The sequence below is a fragment of the Chiloscyllium plagiosum genome, chromosome 2 (genome assembly GCF_004010195.1).
Source record: "Chiloscyllium plagiosum isolate BGI_BamShark_2017 chromosome 2, ASM401019v2, whole genome shotgun sequence".
Taxonomy (NCBI): Eukaryota; Metazoa; Chordata; class Chondrichthyes; order Orectolobiformes; family Hemiscylliidae; genus Chiloscyllium; species Chiloscyllium plagiosum.
Window position 1 is genome coordinate 78458772 of NC_057711.1, and position 25748 is coordinate 78484519.

The 25748-nt window shown below is 39.1% G+C and overlaps 1 protein-coding gene across 2 annotated transcripts in view; it reads right to left on the bottom strand.

Annotated features, from left to right (window-relative positions):
* LOC122561127 (guanine nucleotide-binding protein G(q) subunit alpha-like) overlaps positions 1-24480 on the bottom strand; it is a 198327-nt gene extending 173847 nt beyond the window's left edge. The window contains exon 1 of one of the 2 annotated variants that reach the window (XM_043712596.1): positions 23724-24480. In XM_043712596.1, coding sequence (XP_043568531.1) covers positions 23724-23859 — 136 coding nt within the window. In that variant the 5' untranslated portion in view covers positions 23860-24480. The remainder of the gene's footprint in view (positions 1-23723) is intronic. The other variant, XM_043712604.1, reaches the window with a different exon arrangement.
* Between the last annotated feature and the right edge of the window lie 1268 nt (positions 24481-25748).

The following is a 25748-nucleotide window of genomic DNA, read 5'->3' on the forward strand; positions in this document are numbered from 1 at the left end:
GTGATTTTATATTCTGAACTTCATAAACCATTCACACGTATTAATCAAGGATTACTGTGTGACTAGTAAACTGCCAGAAACAGTGTGCTTCAAATAAGTTGTAACTGAATATGCAGCAATTAGTAAAGTAACTTTATTAATGGGGCTGGGTAATGTTCAAAAGTCTTCAAGCTTATTTTAAAAGCATTAATTAATTACTGTAAGCTTCTGTATGTGGGAAAGAAAATGCAATCAGATACTGTTGTGCTAGTTGGAACGTACCCATCCTAATAGCATTGATATACAGAGTGGTCTGGGCTTACAGGTCCACAAATCCTTGAAATATAGGTGGATACGGCAGTCAAAAAGACATGCAGCATGCTTGCCTCCATCAGAGTTGAAAATGGTGATGCTAGAAAAGCACAGGAAGTCAGGCAGCATCCGAGGAGCAGGAGAATCAACATTTCGGGCACAAGCCTTTCATCAGGTGGCTGGTGGGTGTCTAGAATAAACTGCCAGTGGAAATGGTGGAAGCAAGCGCCTTTGCAATATTTAAGACGTACCTTGATAGACCCATGAACGGGAGGAGAACTGGATACAAACCACATATGGACAAGTAGTGGGTCTAAATAAGGAATAGGAATCAGTGCAGGCTTGGTGAGCTGAAGGGCCTGCTCCTATGCTGTATTGTGTTGTATAATGTGGTGGTAATGAATGGAGACTTCATTACCAGAAGAAAGAAATATTGTATATAGTTCCATTATTCTCCAGGTGGCTATAACCAATGAAATAATTTAACTATGAAGTTGAACCAATTGTTAGGTCTTATCAATTCAGAGGTTGAAAGAGGTTCCAAAAGACAGACATTTGTGAATCAAACACTGAAAGACCGAGAGACAGAATTCTAGAAAATTGTCAACAAAAGAACCTAAGGGAATTCCACTTCTAATTTCTGATAATATGAAGCTGTTTATTATTAAATGCAGCTTTTGCTAACAAAACCTTATCTTTAGTTACAATTCAAAAGCTGCATTTTTCTTATAGTTAAAGCTTGTCCAAACAAAAACAATTAGAGCTATTTTGGAATTAATGATAAATTAAATATTTAAACTAGGATAACTTTATTTAGTCTTTTAAAGATTTACACCTGCCACTTGTGTGGCATGAGTGTTATTTATCAATTTATCAGCCCACACCTGAATATTGTCCAGGTCTTGGTACAAGCACAACCTACTTCAGTATCTGAGGAATCGTAGTTGGTGCTGAATATTGTGCAATTATCAACAAACATCCCCAACTTTCCCTCATCATAAAGGTCAGAGGTTATCATTGATGAAGAAGCTGAAGGTCACTGGACCTAGGTCACTACCCTAAGCAGCTATGGTCTTGTGGCACAATGATAGTGTCCTCACCACTGAGCTACCTGGACCATGTTCAAGTCTCACATACTCCCAAGGTGCATCATAACTATTCCTGACAAGCTCAGAAGAAAATGTATCCCCAGAGTAACTCCTGCAGAGATTTCTGCAGCTGAAATGATTTACCTCCAATATCCACAAACCATCTTGCTCTGTTTTTGACTGCAAAAAGCAGAGAAGTTTCTCCCAATTCCAGTTTTACTAGCGCTCCTTGATGGCACATCCAGCTAAATGTTACCTTGATGTCAAGGGCAGTCACTTCCATTTACACCCAGGAAATTCCAATTTTTCTTTTACCTATGTTTAGATCAAGGCTCTAATGGAGATTTGGAATCAAATAGTCTTGATAGAAATAATACTGTACACTGGTGAGCACGTTATTGCTGTCTATGTACTGTTTAATTGTACTGCCATGCACATTCTAACACTTTACTGATGATTGAGGGTAAACTGATGAGGTGGTAAATAGGCAGGTTGAATTTGTCCTGCTCTTTACGGAAAGGAAATATTAAGCAAATGTTCACATTTTGAACAGCTTGGCTAGGAGTGCAGCTAGTTCTGTAGTGCGAACTTCAACATGATCAGCACATTGTCAAAGTCTAGAAGCTTTGCTGCTGTATGCAGACATTTCTTGATATCACATGATATGAATCAAATTGGATGCAAATTGGCAACTGCAGTGGTGGGACCTTCAGAAAGAGGCTGAGATGTGTCATTTACTTCGCATTTCTGGCTGAGATGGATGCAAATGCTTTAGCCTTATCCACTGCACTCGTATTGGGCTTCCCTATAGTTGATAATGGATTTGTTCATAGCTCATTCTTCTCTAGTTAGTTGTTTAATTAACAATATAACTTGACATGTCAGGAATGACTGAGTCAATGTGATCCACTGGTTGTGGAATTACCTAGTTCGTAGATTACATACTGCTTCTACATACATCTAACCTTGTAGCTTCACCAGGTTGTACATTTTTAAATTATGCCTGGTGCTATTTTTGATATTTTCTCCTGCACTCTTCATTGTGTTTGACAATATTTTTAAACGAAATAACCGAATAAAATTTTTGAAGTAACAAATAGGATTGATGAGGACAGAGCGGTAGAGGTGATCTATATGGACTTCAGTAAGGCGCTCGACAAGGTCCCCCATGGGAGACTGATCAGCAAGGTTAGGTCTCATGGAATACAGGGAGAACTAGCCATTTGGATACAGAACTGGCTCAAAGATAGAAGACAGAGGGTGGTGATGGAGGGTTGTTTTTCAGACTGGAGGCCTGTGACAGTGGAGTGCCACAAGGATCGGTGCTGGGTTCTCTACTTTTTGTCATTTACATAAATGATTTGGATGCGGGCATAAGAGATACAGTTAGTAAGTTTGCAGATGACACCAAAATTGGAGGTGTAGTGGGCAGCGAAGAGGGTTACCTCAGATTGCAGCGGGATCTTGACCAGATGGGCCAATGCGCTGAGAAGTGGCAGATGGAGTTTAATTCAGATAAATGCGAGGTGCTGCATTTTGGGAAAGCAAATCTTGGCAGGACTTATACACTCAATTGTAAGGTCCTAGGGAGTGTTGCTGAACAAAGATACCGTGGAGTTCAGGTTCATAACTCCTTGAAAGTGGAGTCGCAGGTAGATAGGATAGTGAAGAAGGCATTTAGTATGCTTTCTTTTATTGGTCAGAGTATTGAGTACAGGAGTTGGGAGGTCATGTTGCGGCTGTCCAGGACACTGGTTAGGCCACTGTTGGAATATTGCATGCAATTCTAGTCTTCTTCCCATCGGAAAGATGTTGTGAAACTTGAAAGGGTTCAGGGGAGATTGACAAGGATGTTGCCAGGGTTGGAGTACTTGAGCTATAGGGAGAGGCTGAACAGGCTGGGGCTGTTTTCCCTGAAGCGTCGGAGGCTGAGAGGTGACCTTATAGAGGTTTACAAAATTATGAGGGGCATGGATAGGGTAAATAGACAAAATCTTTTCCCTGGGTTTGGGGAGTCCAGAACTAGAGGGCATAGGTTTAGGGTGAGAGGAGAAAGATATAAAAGAGACCTAAGGGGCAACTTTTTCACGGAGAGGGTGGTACAGGTATGGAATGAACTGCCAGAGGGAGTGATGGAGGCTGGTATAATTGCAACATTTAAGAGGCATTTGAATGGGTATATGAATAGGAAGGGTTTGGAGGGAATATGGGCTGGGTGCTGGCAGGTGGGACTAGATTGGGTTAGGATATCTGGTCGGCATGGACAGGTTGGGCCGAAGGGTCTGTTTCCATGCTGTACATCTCTATGACTCTATGACTATGGCTAAATGTTTTGTCTTTGAATCTTTCATAGACTGACTTGCTTCTATTAATTCTGATATTGATATCTGAGAACTTCCAAAGGCTGCATTTAAATTTGGCAATTCTTGCACTCATTACATGCATAAAAACAGTTTGAGTGCGCCTGCTGTAGAGGTTAGCAAACTTATCCATTACTGATAGATTAACGAAACAGGCTGTGCACTGTTTCAATTTTCATTGTGGTGATCACAGGGCGGTAATTATCAAACACATTTGAGATTAGGTGCATGCTATTTTGGATGTTTGGCTCTGAACTGGCGGCTGGGTCACAGTCATCAGCAAACAAAACCGTAAAGTGTATTCCTCGAGACCTCAGTCTTTTCCTGGAATCATCGCAGCTTCTCAGGCATGCAATATTTGATTGCAATACCAGGATTGCCATCGTGGGTGGAATCATAGAACATAGTGGGGAGAAAAAAAACAAAGAAGGTCATTGCTGGAAAGTAGCCTTGTTAACCCCATCAGGTACTGGGAATGGGCCAGAAGACACAGCACCATCTAGGCCATGCAAACTTTCAAACTACTGAACCATTGTAACTTATTTCAGGATAGATGTCTCTATTACATCACAAAGCCCCTGACATTTGTTTGTGTCAGATCAACAACTTTAGAGGTATATGTTCTGTTCTTGGTGCTTCTGCTGGAGCTGTCCAATTGTAAACAATGGAGCAGTGCATTCACTAACCTTTTCCAAAAGCACATACCAGTCGAGACATTGCACTAAGTGGTTTCACACAAGCTGCTTTTATAAACTTCTGAAAATCAGATGGCAGGACAAAATACAAGACAACAAGGTGCTTATGAAAGCTAGCACACCAAGCATCAACACCATATTAAAACAGGCACAAATAAATCAGGCTGGTCGTGTAACCAGAATACTGAACACACTCTTACTAAAGGGAAGTTTGCGTCTGGACTATACTCTCACAGCAAGGGAAGCACAAGGAGGACACTCATACTGAAGTGGAGTCCACTGCAAAGCCCGCCTAGGATCACTGTACCACATGCAAATTAATAAACAAAAAAGGTGTAGCATCCTTCAAAAGTAACAGAGATGGAGAGTAAACACAAGGGATGAAATCCTAAACCAGCAATTCATTCAAAATTCACTTGTTTGATCAATCTTAACATTCAAACATGTACCCACGAGTACCACCACCCCACAATGATGAACATAGATGGTGCTAAGCCTTCTGGCCCATTCCCAGTAGCTGATGGGGCTAACAAGGATACTTTCTAGCAATGACATCTTTGTTTTTTTTCCCCCACAATAGCAATCCTGGTGTTACCTCAAAGGACAAACAACTTAAGAAGCCCAATTGTAATCAGGAAGCTTCAGGCTGTATTTCAGTTTCTATACTATATTACTGCTTTGTTTTGTGGGCTTTGGAAAGCAACTCTTCACAACATCTTTTTCCTTTAAAAGGTTTATCATGCTACAACTAAAAACAGTCCTTCTGAATATCCTTCGAAACATACATACATGGCAAAACATAGCAACATATGTATTGCTCTCTCTAAACTGTCAATTTTGTGATTTTTTTTGTCATTCACTTAATTTTCACTTTTTAGCTCCTTCTCTTCACAAACCTTTCTGCTTATTACACCTGCGTGACAGTAATTGATGATGCCAGAGTTAAGAGTGCAACATTTTTGTGCTACCTTTCTGAGAAATGAAAACAAAAAATAGAAATGAAACAAACTTGGGTGATCACACAAAATGTATGCAGTGCAAATATCACATCTCTAGCTACTTATGGCATTGACAAATAGGTAACAAAAGTGTGAGAGCGTGTTTTCAAATAATTGTCTAAACTTGATGCATTGTATTCCAGTGAATCTGGCAAACTAATATTTGTGAAAATATTAACAAATCTTGAACAGTAATTTGACAATTATTGCATAGTATTGAATAAGATCAATATAACAGGAAAATTACAAGATGTTTATAAATGGCTGTTGTGGTATAGGTGGTGAGTCCCTACTTTTGGGTACAATCCCAGACATGTGTCACAATATATGTCTCAACAAGTCAATTTTTCAAAAACAATTCTCCAAACAGAAGCCATGATAAAACAACATTGTTTAGAGATTATTACTGATGGCAACAAGAAATTCCTCAAAGTGAAATCATATGAAAAATGTTGATCTATTTTCTGAAATTATATTCAATTGCATCTTACTTCCAATGCTGAGAAAGTAAAGCATCCATGACGGTTTGGACATGTACAGGCTCCTTAAATGCACACTAATAAATGTGCTTCTGGAACATGTTGGAAGAACTCAGACAAAAAGTGTTGGTGCAATTAAAAGAGCAGAATCGCATCAGCATCAATATGAACAGCACTTGATAAAAGGAGGCCCTGCATGAAAAATATCGATAACTGACATCTATAAAGTAGCTAATAGCAAAATATGGATACACAATTGGCCTTTCTGGGTGGTCAATATACCGCAAGAACTGGAACTCTCAACTCCAAAAAAAAATTCCGTATAGTAAATTCTGCTATGACATAGTAGCTCCATTCTCTTGCAATTCCTTGTCATAAGAATATCACGTAATAGCAGCACCATTTGAACTAATGGGGCCAGAATCGAGTTATAACCAACACAAACTTTAAGAGTTCACGCCATAGAAACAGCATCCCCAATTCGTCAATTGCATTATAGTGAACTTGCATTAATGAAACATGCATTATAGTAGAATAATGGGGCGGCATGGTGGCTCAGTGGTTAGCACCACTGCCTCACAGCACCAGGGTCCCAGGTTTGATTCCAGCCTCGGGCGACTGTGTGTGGAGTTTGCACATTCTCCCAGTGTCTGTGTGGGTTTCCTCCGGGTGCTTCGGTTTCCTCCCACAGTCCAAAGATGTGCAGGTCAGGTGAACTGGCCATGCTAAATTGCCCATAGTATTAGGTGCATCAGTTAGAGGGTAAGGGGTGCTGGGTGGGTTAGTCTTCGGAGGGTCGGTGTGGACTGGGTGATCCGAAGGGCCTGTTTCCACACTGTAGGGAATCTAATCTAATCATAACGTGTTTATCAAGAATGCTTTATTATTAAGCTCTCGATTCCAACTAACGTTTTTTTTAAAAAACAGGATAACAATTTCATTACAGGTATATGCAATCTAAAATTTACTTTGGAGGAAAGCAATTAAATTTCACTATTTTAAAATTTTGGGTCAGAGTGTGAGGTTCACTGATGGTTGCACACTGTTCAGTTTAGTTAGCAGCCCTTCACATAAGGAAACAATCCTTCATATGCTGCAGTCAACCTTGGGCTGATGAATGACGAGTCATGTGTCCCATATAAGCTTGCCGGATTCATGTGATAGAAACTAATCTTCTCCAATGATATTCAGCAACATTTAACGATGCTGATTCTTACAGTATCAATATCCTAACTAGACAAGCACTCAAATTCTGAGAGAACTCAAATTGGGAAGATGGGGATTCTGCAGCAAATAACTTGCCTCTTGACTCCCCTAAATTTGTCCATAATCAACAGTAAGTAATATAGGAGCATGTTGGATTACATAGAGTTGTTTTGTAAATGCAGCACCATCAACATTCAAGAAGCTTGATACTATCCAGGACAAAGCAGCTCGCTTGATTTTGCACCTTATACATCATCTTATCTTTCTGTTCACCTCTGTCACATTGTAGTAATGGTGTGTACCATATGCAAAATGCTTTGCAGCAATCAAGTGTGCTTCGATAACACCTTCATACTGCAACCTCAGCCACTTGAAAGGACTATGGCAACAAATGCACAGGAACATCACCACATGCTGGTTGGAACTATATTACTATTTTTTTACTGTATCTGGGTCAAAAACCTTAGAATTCCCTCCCTATTAACTACACTCTGTCAACTGGAATAGTTCAAAAAAGGAGTTTGCAACCCTCTTCTCAACGACAGTTGGTGTTAAGTAATCTTTGCTGGTCTTGTCAGTGGTTCCCATATCCTATAAATAAATTTAATTCTACTGGAGTTCATTGACTGAAAATTGATGGAGAAAGGAGTAGTTAGGACTGGTTGTGGGGAGTACTGAGTAAGTATTATTTGAGGTCTTGTAATTATAAATAATCAGGACAGATAGTATGGAATAGCACAGATGCAGTTGGAAGGGAATGGATTTGGGTAGCATAATGGTGTGGTGATGCAATATGGTTATTTGTGAGAGGTTTTTTGGGCAGGTAAATGAAGTGAATAAATTCAAGAATGTAGCATTGATGGATATCTCGACTGCCAGAAAATTTTGTGGAGTTAATAGGAGTTAGGACAAAGGAAGTGGTTGAGATCAAAGAAAAATGCTTGATATATTCTATTCTGGCTGTAGGGAAAGATTGGAGGAGTTAAAGTTCTGAAATTTGAATCTCTGTCACAGGTCTAACTGTTCCCTAACCGTTGACAAAATTGACTTACTACAAAATTCAACAGTTTTTGTTTGAAGAGAAAGTGAGGTCTGCAGATGCTGGAGATCAAAGTTGAAACTTTATTGCTGGAACAGCACAGCAGGTCAGGCAGCATCCAGGGAACAGGAGATTCGACGTTTCGGGCACAGGCCCTTCTTCAGGAATCTTCTTCAGGAATCTGATTCCTGAAGAAGGGCCTGTGCCCGAAACGTCGAATCTCCTGTTCCCTGGATGCTGCCTGACCTGCTGTGCTGTTCCAGCAATAAAGTTTCAGTTTTTGTTTGAAAACTTAAATCAACATTTGTTGGTGGTAAGACTTGTATTTCTTGTCCTCCACCTGCTAATATGCATGCTTACTCGATTTGTGTGTTTGGGCTTGCTTGTGCTTTTTCATTTTCACTTTTATGTGTTTACTGACAAAATAACTAACAAATTTAATGATTTAAATATTTTAATTTATTTTTAATCAGCTCCAGAATGATTGTGGGTACAATGTAATCCAATGGACCGAGTAGGAATTCATAATAACTTTTGTGCAGAAGTTATTCATGTCATAGATACCAACTGTTTCACTAAGATGCTGTTCAGATGTCAGTATTTATTGTGACGTCCTGCCTTAAAAATTTGAGCAGACTTGTGAAAGCTGTATGGTGTGGAGCTTCAAGCCCATGTATGCATTGTTTTGCATTTGAGAGTTAGAGGCAATTGTCAGGGTTTGTACACGAACAAAATTTTAAAATGGTGAAATTTGATTGCTTTTCTCCAAAGTAAGTTTTAGATTGCATATACCTGTCATGAAATTGTTATCCTGTTTTTAAAAAAAAGTTAGTTGGAATCAAGAGCTTAATAATAAAGCATTCATGATATACAGGTTATGATTAGATTAGATTCCCTACAGTGTGGAAACAGGCCCTTCGGCTCAACCAGTCCACACCGACCCTCCGAAGACTAACCCACCCAGCACCCCTTTCCCTCTGACTGATGCACCTGGAAAAACAGCACTGTTTTAGAAGCTTACACTAGTTTTATGTTCACACCTTTCTCTACTGTATATAAAAAATAGTTTCAATATACTAACAGAAATGTCATTGCTTATAAAAGGATAGGATAAACATTTCCTCATGAACTGATAATGCATCAAGAGAAATCCTGCTACTGAGATGGTAGCTAACCAATTAAGGCCCCATAATCGTGGAAATAGGTATATCACCATCTTTTCAGAAACAAAGTTTCAAAGAGTTAAAATCTACAGAGAAAAACTTTTAAGGGCAACTTCTGATTTCTAAACTGTAGTCCCCTGTTCTCAATTCTTCCATAAGAACAACATTTCCCTCTCCAACTACCCTGTAAGATATTTCAGGATCTTGCATGTTTCAATCAAGTCACCTCTTACTTTAAACTTTCACTGAACATTTTCATGTTAGAAAAAAATTGAGGAAAGAAAGACAATGTAATTTCTACAGTTAAATAATTCCAATGTTACTGAACCATAAACCATCTGTTACAGATGTATCAAATCCAAAATTCTCAGATGTTTGTGACAGTTTATCTTTGGTTACCTCTCATGGTCATGGGTGCCTCATAGAGGAACAATAGTAAAGACAACCAACCACAATTCCAGGGCACACCATCTCGTGAGAACAATCATTTTTTTCCAAAAACAAAATTGTGATATATAATGCATTATTATGCTGTGTTTTGAAACTTAAGTGAATAAAAAAAAGTGAAGCACTTTATTTCTCCTCATACCCCAAAACACAATCACTCTCCTTCAGTTTCTGATAAGCTAAATCATCTCCAGCTAATTGAAGATTGATGAAACTAAACATGTCCAACAATGAATACAATAACTCTGAATAACAATGGTATCCTTTAGTTTAGCCATGGTTCAAATGGTAGAACTCTAGTAATTTGAGTCCCATTCCAGAATCCCAAAAATCAGCACAAAAATCTAGGCTGACACTAAAAAGCAGTACAGAGGAAATGTTGAGCTGTCACAGAAGAATTATGTTTTGAATGAGACATAAAACTGAGGCACCATCTGCCCTCTTGGGTGAAAGTACAAGGTTTCATGCCATTACTCAAAGAAGAGCAGGAAAGATAGCCACACGTTTATCCTTTCATCAACACACTTTAAAATAAATCTGGTCTTGATCACATGCTCTTCATGACAGCCAGTTGGCTGCCCCATTTCTAACATTACAACAATGATTCCCATTATCACCCCATGAAGGCTTGTCCTGGATTGTGTTGAGCTTGAGTGGTGTTAGAGCTGCATCCATCCAGACAAGTGGTCAGTGTTCTCATACACTACTGATATGCGCCATGTACATGTTGGTCAGCCACTGGGGAAACAAAGGCAAGTTATTCACTGCAGATTTCCTAGCCTTTGACCTGCTTTTGTCACTATGATATTTACATGTCTTTCCAGTTCAGATTTGAACCAATGGTAGCCCTCAGGATGTTAATAGCGGAGGATTGAGCAATGGTAATGCCACTGAAATTCAAGGGGCAATGGTTAGGTCCTCTTGTTAGAGATAAGCACTGCCTGACACTTGTGGCACAAATATTACTTGAATTCATCAGCTTAGGTCTGGATATGGTCCAAGTCTACTGAGGAAATGCTATTTTAATTGTGCAGATAACATACTTTAAACTACAAAAAGGCACGTGCTACTTTTATACCTATAACATAATTTATTTTCCATTGAATTACAATCCTTAATCCAATGCCTATCCACCTGTTTCATCAATCAGTAACTTTGAATGATGACTCCACACAATTTCCTCAACTTTGAGAAACTGTTAAATTAAACATGAACATTAATGCCTGTTCTGATCATTCTTCTTCCCACTGGCCATGCAGGACCAATCTTTCAGAATCCCTTGATGGCTGCAGGATGTGTTTCAAAGTAATGCAATCTGCCTCTTACTTCAGTTGTGGTAGCTCACAAAGCCAAGTGGTCTTTTCTCTCTCCAACCACGTGGAACCACTTTTTGTCTGTATTATTGTAGGGAAGCTTGTAAGCCGATCTCAAAATTGGCTTAATCTGCCCTCTTCCACAGCGACATGAAACACTTTGTATCAAGGTAGAAATTGTAAACAGCTATACTCAACCTCACCTCTCTTCACATCCTAAAAACACCCAGATAGCATAACTGCACACAACCAATGTCATCTTGCAATTCTGGAAAACTCAGTCTACCATTGTCAAGGAATAGATGCCTACCATAATATCCGAGCATAAATAGCTTGCACCTTTTCAGTAAAACACTAATGTGTTTCAATGACCTCTAACAATCAAACCATCCAAAGTAACTGTTGGACGGACTTCAAAACTGAGCACATAAGCCTTTTCATTTACTCCAAATCTGGAGTGTCCCAAAACATAATCTTATAAATTTCAAAATTGTAACTTTGGCTTGTAATTTAATCATTTATAAAGACAGTTCAGATTCTGGCTGTAGTACTAATAATGCAGGGCTTGGGAATGAGCATTGGGGCAATGAGGGATACATTTGTAGCTTCAACTTCAGAGCAGGAAGGAAGCACCAATGCACATTATTCTCTTGAAGTGAGCCCTATAATGCCAGAGACCAAGTATTAATTTCTTATTTATTCATGAGATTTGGAATTCATTAATTTGGAATTATTCCCCATCCCTAACTGCACTTCAAAAAGGTGATGATGAGCATCCTTCTTGAATTGCTGCACTCCTTGTCTGGGTTCGGAACCATGATACCATGACAATGGAGTTCCAGGATTGTGACCCAGTGACAGAAGTAGTGTGACATACATTCAAGTCAGGATGGTGTGCACCTTGGACAGGAACTTCTAAGTTGTTATGTTCCCATGTACCTGCTGTCTTTATCCTCCTAAGTGGAACAGGTCACAAGTCTGGAAGATGCTGTCGGAGCAGCCTTGGTGATTGAGTGCTGTGCATTTTGTAGATGCTACACATGGTGAAGGGCATTGGATTGGGGACCAGTCTGATTAACCTCAACTGCTTGCCCTGGAGGATGCCAAGCTCCTTGAACAATGTTAGAGCTGCACTCACCCAGGCAAGTAGGGAGTGTTCCATCGCATTCCTGACATATACATTGTTGATGGTAAACAGGCTTGGGAAGACACTAGGCAAGTTATGCACTTCAAAAGTCCTCACCATTGACTTACTCTTGTAGCCTCAATATACTTATGGCTAGCTCACTTCAGTTTCCAGTAATGGCAACCCAGAGGATGTTGATAATGAGGTAGTCAATAAGGACCTTACCTAGATGCCAATGCTAAATTCACTCTTCTGATGATAAACTTGGTACTTGTATGGCTTAAGGATCAGAGAATCCCTACAGTGTGAAGACAGGCCATTCAGCCCATTGAGTCCATGCCAATGCTCCAAAGAACATAAATTGAATTGAATTGAATTTATTGTCACATGTACCAAGGCACATTGAAAAGCTGTCTTGTGAGCAATACAGGCAGATCACATAGTTAAATAACATAGATAGTAAATAATAGGTAAACAGCGACAAAAACAAAAACACAGATACAGTTGAATGTTAAGAGTTTGTATGTCCATTCAATATTCTAACAACAGTAAGGTAGAAACTGTTACAAAACCGGCTGGTGCACGTGTTCAGGCTTCCATACCTTCTCCCTGATGGTAGAGGTTGTACAAAAATCCTACCCAGACTCTCTCCCAACCCTGTAATCTTGCCTTCCCCATGGCCAATCTAACCTGCACATCTTTTGACTGTGGGAGGAAATCAAAGCACCCGAAGGAACTCATACAGACACAGGGAGAACGTGCAAATTCCATTCAGCCAGCCACCCTGGCACTGTGAAACAGCAATGCTAACCATAGAAAACCTTTCTTGAATGTGGCAAGGTGGTCAGCTAGCCAGTCATAGCAACAGATCCCCAGGTAACTATCGCCCAAACTAAGATTTATTCAAATCAGCATTCAACTGGTTCAGAAATTAACAATGTGCCACTTGTCTGGTTTTAATAGCAAATAGGTCGCAAAGAACTCTCAGAGCTGTCGTACTGTACAGAAATTTTGCTTTTTTTTGGAATCAAACACACTTTAATGAAAGTAAGTTCCATTTTGTCATTGTAAGCAAAAAGGATGTCATTGGATCTTACAAGGATCACAGTGATGTAGGTCATGACAAGATGTGTGGAAGAATCAGGCAGCAAATGCAGTGAGGCCCACCTTGGTCTACCTTTTATGCTTTGAACAAGTAGCGTGGTGAGATTCTTACCAGACAGCGGTAACTTGACAACTGACACTATTGCTTGTTAAATACCTTGTTAACCACACAATTCACCTCGTTAATATTCAGCATCCCATTTTTCCAAACAAGTTCAATATCAGGAAAATGCAAAGAAACCAAAGCAGGTACCTGGCAGATACAACTTGCCACTTGTTCAAAATTGCATTTTTGTTGGAAATTGGCACTAACATCTCAGGGCATTGTCCATCGGCACCAGCCATATGTACCTCACATCCATGGACATTGTCATCAACATTTGCCAGCCTCCAAGAACCCTGGGGTCTGAGTGTGATTTTTTGGAGGTTCAGTGCAGACTGGATAGGCCAAATGGCCAGCTTCCACACTGTATGGATCCTATGATCTCTATGAATGTGAGGTATCAAAGAGAAGATGGTGAAACATATTCTCGAAGACTGGAGAAGGACAGTGAACCTCTTCTAAAGTGCTGGATATTTTACCAGATAACTGTGGTGGTAACCTCAGACCAGTAGGCAGAGTCTGGTATTGTGGCCTACACTGTGGATTTTAAAGGGAAAAATCAAGTTCAACATGGGCACCACTTGCCCAGCGGGACCTCGGGGTCACAAAAAAGGGTACCAAATTACGCCCATCTGCCATGTCCAAGGCAATTGTCAGCAACCATGCAAGGCAGCTCTGGACTGAATGTGCTTGTCTAGTTGCACAACAGGTTTTAAAAAGGTACAAATCTTGGTGATGAATTCAGAGATATCTGGTGAGCGACAAGCTTGTTATAAAATATGGGCGGAAGTGTGTTAGGGGTGTAACAAGTAGTTAATGATGTAGATTTGGCAAGGTACAGTAAGAAATCTGACTAGATCTTGCACTAACAAACCCCCTCCCCCCAAAAAAAACACAATGCACCTCAGACTCAGCCAAAAGACACATGAAATTCATGCAAATCTGACTGAAATACTAGCACAATAATCACAAACCGCAAAATCTGTCAAATAATCTGAAAGATAAGGAGGGAATTTGGACATTACAAAGTCTATGAGTGGCCATAGTTTAATTGTTTAATTTCCAAATCTCAGCTTGCATCAATTAGTACATTTCATTTGTAGGAACAAGAGTTCACATACAAGAATATCCAGACGCCTTACGTTATTTGTGATAACAGTATGCAATGAGTTAAAAAACACTCTTCAGGTGGGAAGAATTGCATAAGCAGGCCTAAGGCAAGAATGCCTTCTCAAGGAGAATGACAAAATATGTGAAAGTCAGCCATACCTATGATGAACTGAAACATTTTACCTTGGTGACCGCAAAGAATGAGAAGACTCTTGACGAAAATGTATCCAGGTAACAAATGATGGGAACAGCTTAAGAATACAACATTGCAATGATAACTGGACAATTAGAAGTTTGCCCAACATCAACATGATCATTTGTACCCTGTAGGAATATTCTTCATTTGACTAGATGAAGATGGTTGCAGTGTTGTATTCAAACAAACAGTTTGACACTATTTACTACAAAGTATCCTACATGGTCGGTACCTATTCACCAGCTTAAACATGCAGTCCATTTCTGGTGCAACACCGTGTTTTCCATTGTGTACCACCGAAAATATGCACTGAAACAATCACCAAGGCTTCTCTGATAGCACCTTCCAATCCTGTGACCTTGACTACCCAGAAGGGCAGAAGATGTGTACGAACACAAACACTTGGCATCTTCCCCACAAGTCAACCACCAAGCTAACTTGGAACTAGATCATCTGTTGCTTTGTGACCATCCTGGAAATCCCTTCCTGACAGACTGTAGTATACCTACAATCAGACAGACTGCAGAAGTTCAAGAACGCAGCTCACAAAAACTTCTACAATGGCAATTAAAGATTGACAATAACACTGAGCTTGCCAGGGACTTTCACATATGCATGAATGTACAACCATACAAATTAGAGCTTACGGTAGGACATTCAGCCCCTCAAGCCTGCTCCATTATTCAATAAGATCAGATTGATATGATTGCAACTACAAATTCACATTCCTGCCTACTCTAATTTTTTACCCTCTTGTTTAATAAGAATCTGTGCATTTCTGCCTTAAAAGAAAATTCAAAGTTTCTGTTTCCACTGCCTTTCCAGGGCAGTACTTTCAAAGACTCAACCATTTCCAAGAAAACAAAAGTCACCCCATTTGTCCTAAATGGGCAACTCATGATCGTAAACAGTAACCCTTACCATAAAAGGGAAAATCTCTCTCCACATCTACTCTGACAAGACCCTCAAGATGTTGCATTTTCAATCAAGTCACCTCTTACTCTTCTAAACTCCAGCAGAATCAAGCCTAGCCTATCCAACCTTTCTTTCTAACACAGCTCCTCATCCCAGCTATTAGTCTGGTAACCCTTCTGTGAATTGCCTCCAATGCATTTCTACCACTTATTAAATTAGGTGACCAATACTGAACACATTACACCAGATGCAGTCTTAGTTGTGTCCAGTCAAACTGAAGCATAATCTTCCTACTTTTATATTCCATTACCCTTTATAATAAGTAACAACATACAATTTACTTTCTTGGTTATCTACTGTATCTAATTTAAAAATTGTCTGATAAGTGCATTAAAGTACTCACATCCCTCTGCAGGTGAGAGCTCTGCACTCTCTCTTCATTCAGATAATATGCCTATTTTTCCTAAGTTATACTCTAGTTGCTACATCTTTGCCGACTCACTTAAGTTGTTCATATCATTTTGCAGTCGATAGAATTGAAGGTTGTTGCTATAATGCCACAGTTAGAAATGTCATCTTCCAGATAAGGCTCAGTCTGTGTCACAGTAATTCACCTGGCTGTAAAATATATTCCATGGAACAATTAAGGGTATGGAATTTTCCTGGTGTCCTGGTCAACACTACTCTTTCAACCAAGACCAAGAAAAACTGAGATTTCTTTACCCATATAATAGTAATTACTCATAAAAAAAATTAATAAATGTTGAGCATTTTATCATCCCTCTCATGTTATTTCAAAATAGTTCAGGTTCTGTCAATAGAATGCTCAAAAGAAAATGCAATTGTACATGATCTTGCATTCCCTTTAGATTTTATTCAAAATTATCACTTACAATCAGTTCAAAACCTAAGTATATTTAATAAGTTCACACCAAGATGGGATAAAACTATTCAAAAACACCTGTGATGATCAAATGATCCTATACCACGTAAATCAAAAAAAATTCTTCTCCAGGACACATATGACCTAAGCTAGCATTAATACTATGGACACTAATCATAAATCAACTGGCCAATGAACATCATTACTCAAATCAGACTCTCAATTCTACTCGTGAATACTTTATAAACAAACATCAAGAACGTCCACTTGTGTAACACAGCTGAAGAAATGACAAACCACCACTCGACAGATAACTGTAGCCAGAAAGACCATTCACCTCACATTCATTATTTACATATTTTAATATATTAGAAAAACACTTATTTTTAAAACCACAAGATAGATATAAATGTGATTATTGTTGACATCACACCTCTGCAGACACATGTAGCTTTATAATGCATTGATAACATTTCTGCAAATGTTTGCAAAATAAAGCACTACATCAATAATTCTGCCATAGAAACCAGGATTACTATGCCCATACGTTATTATGTCATAGCAACAGAAAATCAGTTCAATTAAAGTAAACCCCTAAAACAACAGGCCTTAAAGATCAATACCAACATTGTGAATCACTGAATATGATAGGCTTACAGTAAACAGTGGCACAATAGTGATAACATACAAACTGCTAATTTTCAAATACCATCATCTGCTTTTAATATTTGGGACTGTCATGGACTGAAATGCTTTTAAAAAGAAACAAAACACTGCCTTCAAATGGCCACAGCTATCAACTGCTAACACAAGTTAGCCAAGCTCTGTGAAACCAATGCAAAATACACAAAACAGAAGAGTGGAGAAGCATAGCAGGTCTGGAGGCATCTATAGAGAAAGAACGGAGTTAAAGTTTCAAGTCCAGTGACCCTTAGTTCAGGACACAATAATACGCAAAACCTGAAATTAACATTTTTAAACAGAAGACATGGAAACTTCTCCACTCAGTCAGACAGGATGAAACCCTATTCGATGTTGATTTGTACCCTATACACATTTCACCTACTTAAGGTGAAGAACGGAAGATGCAATTACCAAGTTTGGAAACAAGTGAAATCAGACATTGAAATGCATAAACCAGCTGTACATAAGAGCAGGGAAGATGAATTTTTGACTGCAAAACTACAGAAAGCTCTCTAGCTTTGCCTCTCAAAAGGATAAAGAATACAGTAGCAATACTAACTGGACAGAAACATCCAGACAGCAAAAACATAAATAGATCTGCAGTATTCACTACTGCAGAACACACAAAGCATTAAAACTGTGATCTCAGGTGATAACCTTCATCTTTTAATGTGTATTCTTTCATCTTCCATTTAAACTAGACACATCACTTTTTGAACTTCTGCTCATGTTGTGTTTTTGTTATTTCCCCCAGGGTTATCAGAAAATAAAAATGCTCTCTTTCATTCAAGAAAATTTTGTAATAGGCTCCTTATTCTAGAAGTAATATTGGGTAGTTACATTTCTACAAGAGAGAGAGATATTGTTTTGCACTTTGTGGCGAATCAAGGAGGAAGAAGAGAGGGAAGCTAATTCACCCACCCTCACCTGGTCAGAACACTAATTTTTCATTTCAGATAGAAAACAATTAGTACATTTAGCTCATCTATCTACAACATTCCCTGGCACACTTCTAACCACTGTACTACAGAATTATTGCAGCACAAATGGAAACTACTCAAATTTTGTATGTGAACTGGCTCTCCAAATAAGCAAGTCACCTCGTGTCTTTCTGTCTTATCCATTACTAGAATCCCATGTGTTGATAGATTTTGCTAAATTCCTTCTTGAACCCCGAGCATTGTAGATGTACCTATACAACATAGATTGCAATGGCTTAAGATAGCACAAACCAACTTCTCAAAATTATGGATGTGAGAAAGGTATAGATCTTAGCAATTACACTCAGAAACCATGAAAGAGAAAAAGCTATTTGGTCCCATCATTCATATTAGTAACCAGTTTCACATTCTTACCAATGGGGAAAAAATTTATTTTGCATTTCAGCTTTACATTGTTTCCCTTAAATGAGAAATGTTACCATGGGTGCTTACATCACAAAGCTGGTCCCTTTTTTCTAAAAGCTGTTCCTTTTCTCAAGGATACTGTGTCCTTGTTTCTTTTTCAGAGGGGTCGTAAAACTCTCCTGGTTCCAATTAGACTGGTTTGGTTATATGCAAACAGATGAGACTTCAGGCCAAAGTGGTCATGTTTTAGAAGTAACCTGTATAATGAAAGGGGATGGTCAGTTCTCTAGCTGAGCAGTTCAGTCCAAAACCAGTTAGAACTTCAGCAGTGGACTGTGTGAACAGGCTCTGGATTCTGGGACCACATGATTTGTAGGTTTGGTCCTGCATTCTGATTCTGTACCAACAGAGGAAAGGAAGTGTTACTAGTTTTGAAGATGATTTAATTGTGAAATTTTATGTAGTGAAACTTTAAGCCCATTCAGTTGTTAATGTGTTTCAAATTTGCACCTTTCTCCATGTATCACATAATTTTGACATATTATTGTCACAAAGCTGGTTTCCTTTTTTCTAAAAGCTGTTCCTTTTCTCAAGACACGGTGTTCTTGGTTTTTCTCGGGGTAAAAAAACCGGTCTCAGTGCTGATTAGTCTGGTTTGGTACAGAGATTAAAGGGTAATGAGAGGCATTTTTGTTTAGATGTAAGCAAATGAGACTTCAGGCCAAAGTGATCATGTTTTAGAAGTGACCTGTATAATGAAAGGGGAGTGGTCAACTCTCTAGCTGAGCAATTTAGTTTAGTTCAGTCCAGTCCAGAACTAGTTGGGAAATGAACAGTGAGCTGTGTGGAAACAAATTCTCTCTCTGCCCTTCTAACTTCAACCTGTAAGCATCTGTTCTTTTTTTTAAAAAAAACTTTTTTTTTTAAAATGGGGTTTGCTTATTGAGACTTTTGTATATATTCGGAACAGCATAATTAAGTCTAATTTGGATAGATGGAGTTCGGTAGGGGTTCTTTATTCTGCTCTTTGCACTTCACTGTTAATAAATTTGTTCTTTGTTAATAAATTTCTGGCTGTTTTTAAAACCTAGTAGGCAACCTAGGTAACTTACTCCAGGTAATTTTCACGGTACACATACCGAAACAAATTGCAAAGTTATGGTCTGGGTTGCCTGCTCAAGAACATTTTGAGTGGTCTGGCCTAGTGCAAAACAACATTTGTGCAGAGAGAAAAAAAAAATCGACTGAAATCAAACTTGTCCATAATCTTTGTAATTTTAACAAGTATTATATTCCTTCTCAACCTTTTCTTTGTATGGTAAATACACCTAAAGCAGCACCCCACTTGTGCCAAAACCAAACTGCACCCTGAACCACAGCTGTCGTCTCACAAGGATTAACTAGTTTTACAATGTCTTCCATGTGTTCAAGGACAGGTGTAAAACTTGCAACTGAATCAAAAAGTTCCAAGATTAATCTGATTGCAGACACCTATGCACATGATCCAGCCACTTTCAAATCAGACGTTGTTGCAGCCAGTCTGTCCTCTCAAATGGACATAAAAGATCAATGTACTACGCTGATTGTGCATGAAAACCATGTTCAACTAACTACATTAGAACAGGTTACTTAGTCATTGTTACAATGCTATTTGTGAGATGTTCCTTGGTGTGGCTTGGTTTCAACATTTCCTGCAACAGTTCACTTCAAAAGTTTTAATTATCTGTCAAGTGGTTTGGAACAAAGAACTCATGAAAGGCATGATATAATTGCAAGCTTTTTTTTCTTTATACCTTATATGTTATGACATTCATTGTGCATCCAACAATTTGCTTGCCTTTTTAACAATAAGGAACACAAAAAGCCAGGTAGCAGCTGGATATGGACAAATCGACATTTCAGGAAAGGAGCTGGGGGTAGGGAGAGCTGCAGATAAAGGCAGGGTGGAGAGGAGGTCGGAATGGTGAGGTAGTGATTGTGAACACAGGTGGTGCGACCAACCTGATTGATTGTTGGGAGGTATGTATTCAGTTGGTAGCTGGAAGGATGGGTTGGTAATAGAAATGGAATTGGGGGTGGGGGATTGGGGAAGGCTGGAGAGGAAGGGATTATGGGAAGATTATTGGAGAACTCAATGCTGGCACAAACCAAGGAGTGGCACGAACCAAGGAGTGATATAGGGAATGGTCCTTGTGGAAGACAGAGAGGGATGGGAGGTGAAGATGTTCTTAGTGGTGGGGTCCAGTTGGTGTTAGCAGAAGTGTTTGAGGATGATATATATTGAGTGCAGAGACTAGTGGGGTGGAAGGTGAGGACAAGTGGGAAATCCTGTCCTTATTACGTTTGGAGGTAATTGTAATGTTGATGGGTTTTCAAGATTTTTCCACTAAAATGCGAAGTAAGTGTTTCCTGCTCTGACACCTCAAGTCTAATTGTTGAACCCAGCTGCAGGTGACTAAAAAGACCATGAATAATTCAGAAGAACACATTGACTAACAGTACAACAAAATTATAAAGCATGGCTTGGTCCTCAGCAGGAGTTGCCTTATGAGGCAAGGTGCACCCAGTGATGTTTAAGTCATATTTTTAATAACTGGATTAAGACTGTGCTTATTAAAAGAAGCCACTCATACCTCGGGTCACATATTTCAGAATTTCATTATTTCAGAAGTATAATATATTTTTCACATGGACTAAGTAGGTTGCCACGGTAAACAATTAAAAAGTCTAAAAGATCGCCATTACCTGGCAAACATCAATAGGAAAACAGTGATTTAGTTTTAGACATAGTCAATTGCATTTATCTCATTGAGGGTCTGCTTCAGAGGGTTAACATTATTAACCCACACATTATTAATAACACAGCACTGTTAATATTAATCTAACAAATTATGTTCAGCAACTCCTACACTCCAGCTGCGAGATCTGTCAGTCAATATCTCAACACAAATAGTATTTCACACCAACATTAATGCAGCCAGAAGTACAACTAAGTTGCCAGGTATTGTCACTGTGAATGCCACACTGGAATCTTTAATTGTGTTATCTGCATTTCCCTACTTTAACCTTATAACCTAATGCTGCTGCAGTTAATGGTTTTTAAGCTCTATTGTGGTGTAATGATGTAACCCACCATAATAGAAAACAAATCCATATTAAATCAGAGTGCAGAAAAATGTTTTTGTAACAAGTTAAGACTCAATATGTCACATAGAAACAAGACTTAAATGGGTCATGTCAAAATAACAACTCAGGTAGAATGTACAGATACTTCTCCCACATGTTTTTATCTATTACTCTTAAATCAACATGTTGGAGGTAAGACTCCAGGAACACATTACGAGTTCAATCTTGATACATAAACCTTTCATGGATGAATAACTTTTACTTTACTGAACAGATATTTAAACAAAATTTGATCTGTCAGATCTAAATAACAACGTGTGTAGCAAGTGCAAGTCTTAAACAGTAGGGTAATGTTATATACTGATTTCAATTTATGAACAGTTATGACAAGCTTGAATACATACAGATGAGGAGTTTAACGATACAAGAATGCTTCCGTATACAAATAGAGTTAAACTGTACGCCAAACAGATAAGAAATCTAATTTGACCTGGACTCATGTCACTATTTAAAAGGAACTAGCAAATGTACCTTTTGGATGCAAAGGTAGAGCTCATAATATACTATTTCTTTGCAGCATACTGAGGAATTCTTGCCATAAAATGAACAACAAGACTTCCAGTTCAAAAACAAGAATACATGCACCAATTAATATAATGGAGTCAAAAATGATACGTATCACTAAATATCTATCTTTCTCCAAACATTAAAGTTTTTCATATTTTCATTAAAAGGAATGCTTCCGTCCTTAATGAGGCTATTATTCATTGTGGTCTTCCCTGATTTGACAATTTGCAGTTTTTTCTCCTCTGACAAAATTTGACATTGGTGTAATAGAATTGCTGCCGCTGGCTGAATGTGATCATGCAATCCATCTAATCATATAATCAGAGACACAATAACATGCCTCTTGTCTAACACACATTTTTCATAAAGCACTTGGAACAGTTAACTTGAAAGCACTTCTCCACTTTGACCTAACTGTAAAAAGGCTTGTTGTAGCTGCACTCTGTTCATCTTGTACTGTTCTGCATTCTTGTTCCTCAAAATTAAAACACAACAGGGAAGAGTTTAGGAATCTCCAGTTTTTGAAATGCTATTCTAATGATTTAGAAGGAAATAAACATTGCCAAAAGTACCTATTACTGTCCAAATGTGATGTTTACTAACTAACTGTGTTTTGTAATCTAAAATTGTACAAAAACATATGCTAATTTATGATATTACTTGTGGTAATAGTTTAGTCTACATACAGTAACTGTACAACATTCATGTTATTCAAACTTATTTGGTTAAGCACACTATGTTCAATCACACACAACTTTAAAATCTCACCCGTTTAAGTCAACCAGTGTTTTGAGAATATTATGCGTTTTCCTGCATAAGCAATGCTTCAAGACAATTTTCACAATAATGAATGCATAAGTTACATACTAAGTATATGTTCATTTCCTTTAGACGTAGCAATGTACAAACTGCTCAGAATGGAGAGAGGCGGGTTAAAGATTCCAGTAACATCAGCATAGTGCAAAACTCATCTACACCCAGATCACAAAAATTGACCAAACATGTTCCGACTACTATCGTTTTGTAAAATGGCTACATTTGAACAATGCTGACCATCACTACAAGCTATTATTGCAAATAGGCCAGCTATTTTCGCCTACAAGACACTAGTTACGAAAGAATAACATCAGCTGCCTCCTATTCTGGGTTACGCATCCAGAACTGAAAACAACGTCGGCAAAATTAATTTCCATTACAAACAACTCTTACCAAATGAAGGGTAAATAAATAAACACGCACAAGTGACAGGTTAACAACACTGTACCTCATACATATCCGATTCACTCAAAGAAGCGGCACCGACACAGTCTGTTGCATTCCCGTTGGGGGGGGGGGGGGGCGGCGGTTGTGGAATGTTTTAAAAATGTAAATTTTTCCCATTTTTACTGAATATGAACTTTATTTTAAAGCACCCTTCACTCTCCTTCCAGCTCCCCCCACTCCCCATAAACAAACCCCGCGTCCTCTTCATCTACAAGACTCACCGAGCAGCAGTAATTTGAGCTCTCGCCGTGCATCCCGCTTGTCTCTCCGGAGCTGCCTTTCGATCTCCGCGTTGATCCTTTTGGCTTCTTTTGCCTCTTCGCTAAGGCAGCACGCCATGATGGAGTCGAGAGTCATGTAGCCGACTGGTGTGGAGTGTCTTTCTCCGCGACCTGTGTGTGCTTGGAGCTGGTGGGAGGGTGGGGGGCTCTCCTCTCAGTATTTCACGGTCTGACTAAACATGGAGAAATCACTAGGAGTTTCAGAAGAGCTGAGGGGGTGGAATGGTGAAGAAAGGCGATCAATTTCTGTTTCCTCTCCAAGAGAAGACACGAGCCGAGAGAGAGAAGGTCTGACGCTGATTCTTTTGCAATCCAGAGCTGGCCAGGGGAGGGTCTCTGATCTCTCTCTCGATGTTGTCCTCACGCTCTGTAAAGGGATGCAACGATATCCTGCGGCAACCTCTTTTCACTGCTCTTGTTTTTCCCCCCTTCTCCCTCTCTCTCACATAGACACTGACATAAAATCGCCCGATTGTTGGCCCGTTCACCACGAGCACTTTCCTCTCGCAACGTCCGCAGCTAGTTTCCGAAAACGAGCAGAGGGACAGAGACAGCTTGCTGCTGCTACCGCTTTCCGCTAGATCCACGGGCGTGGTAAACTGGAGCGAAAATGGCGGATAGCAGCTCCCTCCCTCTGACTGGGAGCAGGGAATACAGCTGCAAAATCACATGCATTGCACACACCTTGGGAACACTTTTTTTATTTTAACAAAAGCACAATAAAATGGAAAATGAAACTATAGATGTTGGACAACGCTTTATCTTTTATTTTCATCTTCCTCCGCAATATTGTACATTTTGCCACTTTTATATTAGAATATAGCTTCCTCGTCTCTGATTTTATTTGAAACGATGGTGTCTCACTGCATAAAATGAATCGAGAAAGGGCGGATTTTATGACTAAATAGAGAGGTTTAAATGAATTATGTTGGTGGTGCATAGAAAACTGTAATACAAGTAGCAAATCTTCAGCCATCATTTTTCCCCTGCCGAGGTTTATCAATAGAACATCATTTGATGTTACAGTAGTTGAGAGCTGATTGAAATAGTCAGTGTTATGATGTGATGTTGATTTCATACAGGGTAGACGGTTTCCAATGGCCTGTTCCATATTCCAGTGACCAGAATGTCCGCGGAACAACACGAGGGCACTCCTTATCCGAATTCAAATTTATCCCGAAACACTCAGACCAACGTTACTCAAAAATGACAAAATGTTCTTAAGTGAACCCACACTTTCATCTATTTGAATATCCCCTGTTGATATTGACTAATAAAGACCATGGTATCATTTCTTGTACAAGATTCAATGACACAAGCGCATTTCTACACAAAAGTAATGGATACTGTTGCTGTGTTCCTTTCGTCATTTTTATGTTTTGGGGAAGACGCTACAATATCGAAAGGCTGCAGTAGTGGTAACCATAACTTTAACATTGAGATTAAGTTAACAAAAACTCAAGTTATTTATTATAAGTAGCCATACTATAATTCTATATTCAAGTTTTGGTATTTACGCTATAAAGCACGATCTTCCCAGCCTTGACTTATTGTGAGGTTGGGGGTGTATTGCGTGCTTGTCCTGCAAGATGCAAAGTGCCGTTTACATTGCTAACCTGTTTTAATCTGTACAGTTTCACAAGATCCCCGATTAACGTCAGATTTAGTGTTCACAGAGTGGGTGTCGTGCAAGAGATACTTTCCAGCCCAATAGATCTATATTTTCGAAACTAGTAACATGCGGTCACGTTAATATAGGTGTTAGGGAAAAAAATCCCTTTTGTGAGTTGTGCAGTTGTTTTGGAGATTATCTTGTAACACTCATATTTGACGACAATTTAACACGAAGAGTTGATTGACTACACGATCGCGGTTTCCTTGAGCTTGGTGTTCTTCGTTCTAAACGATTGTGATTACACAATTACTCGACGTTATTGGCAAGCAGGTCTCCTTGCTACTGATGGT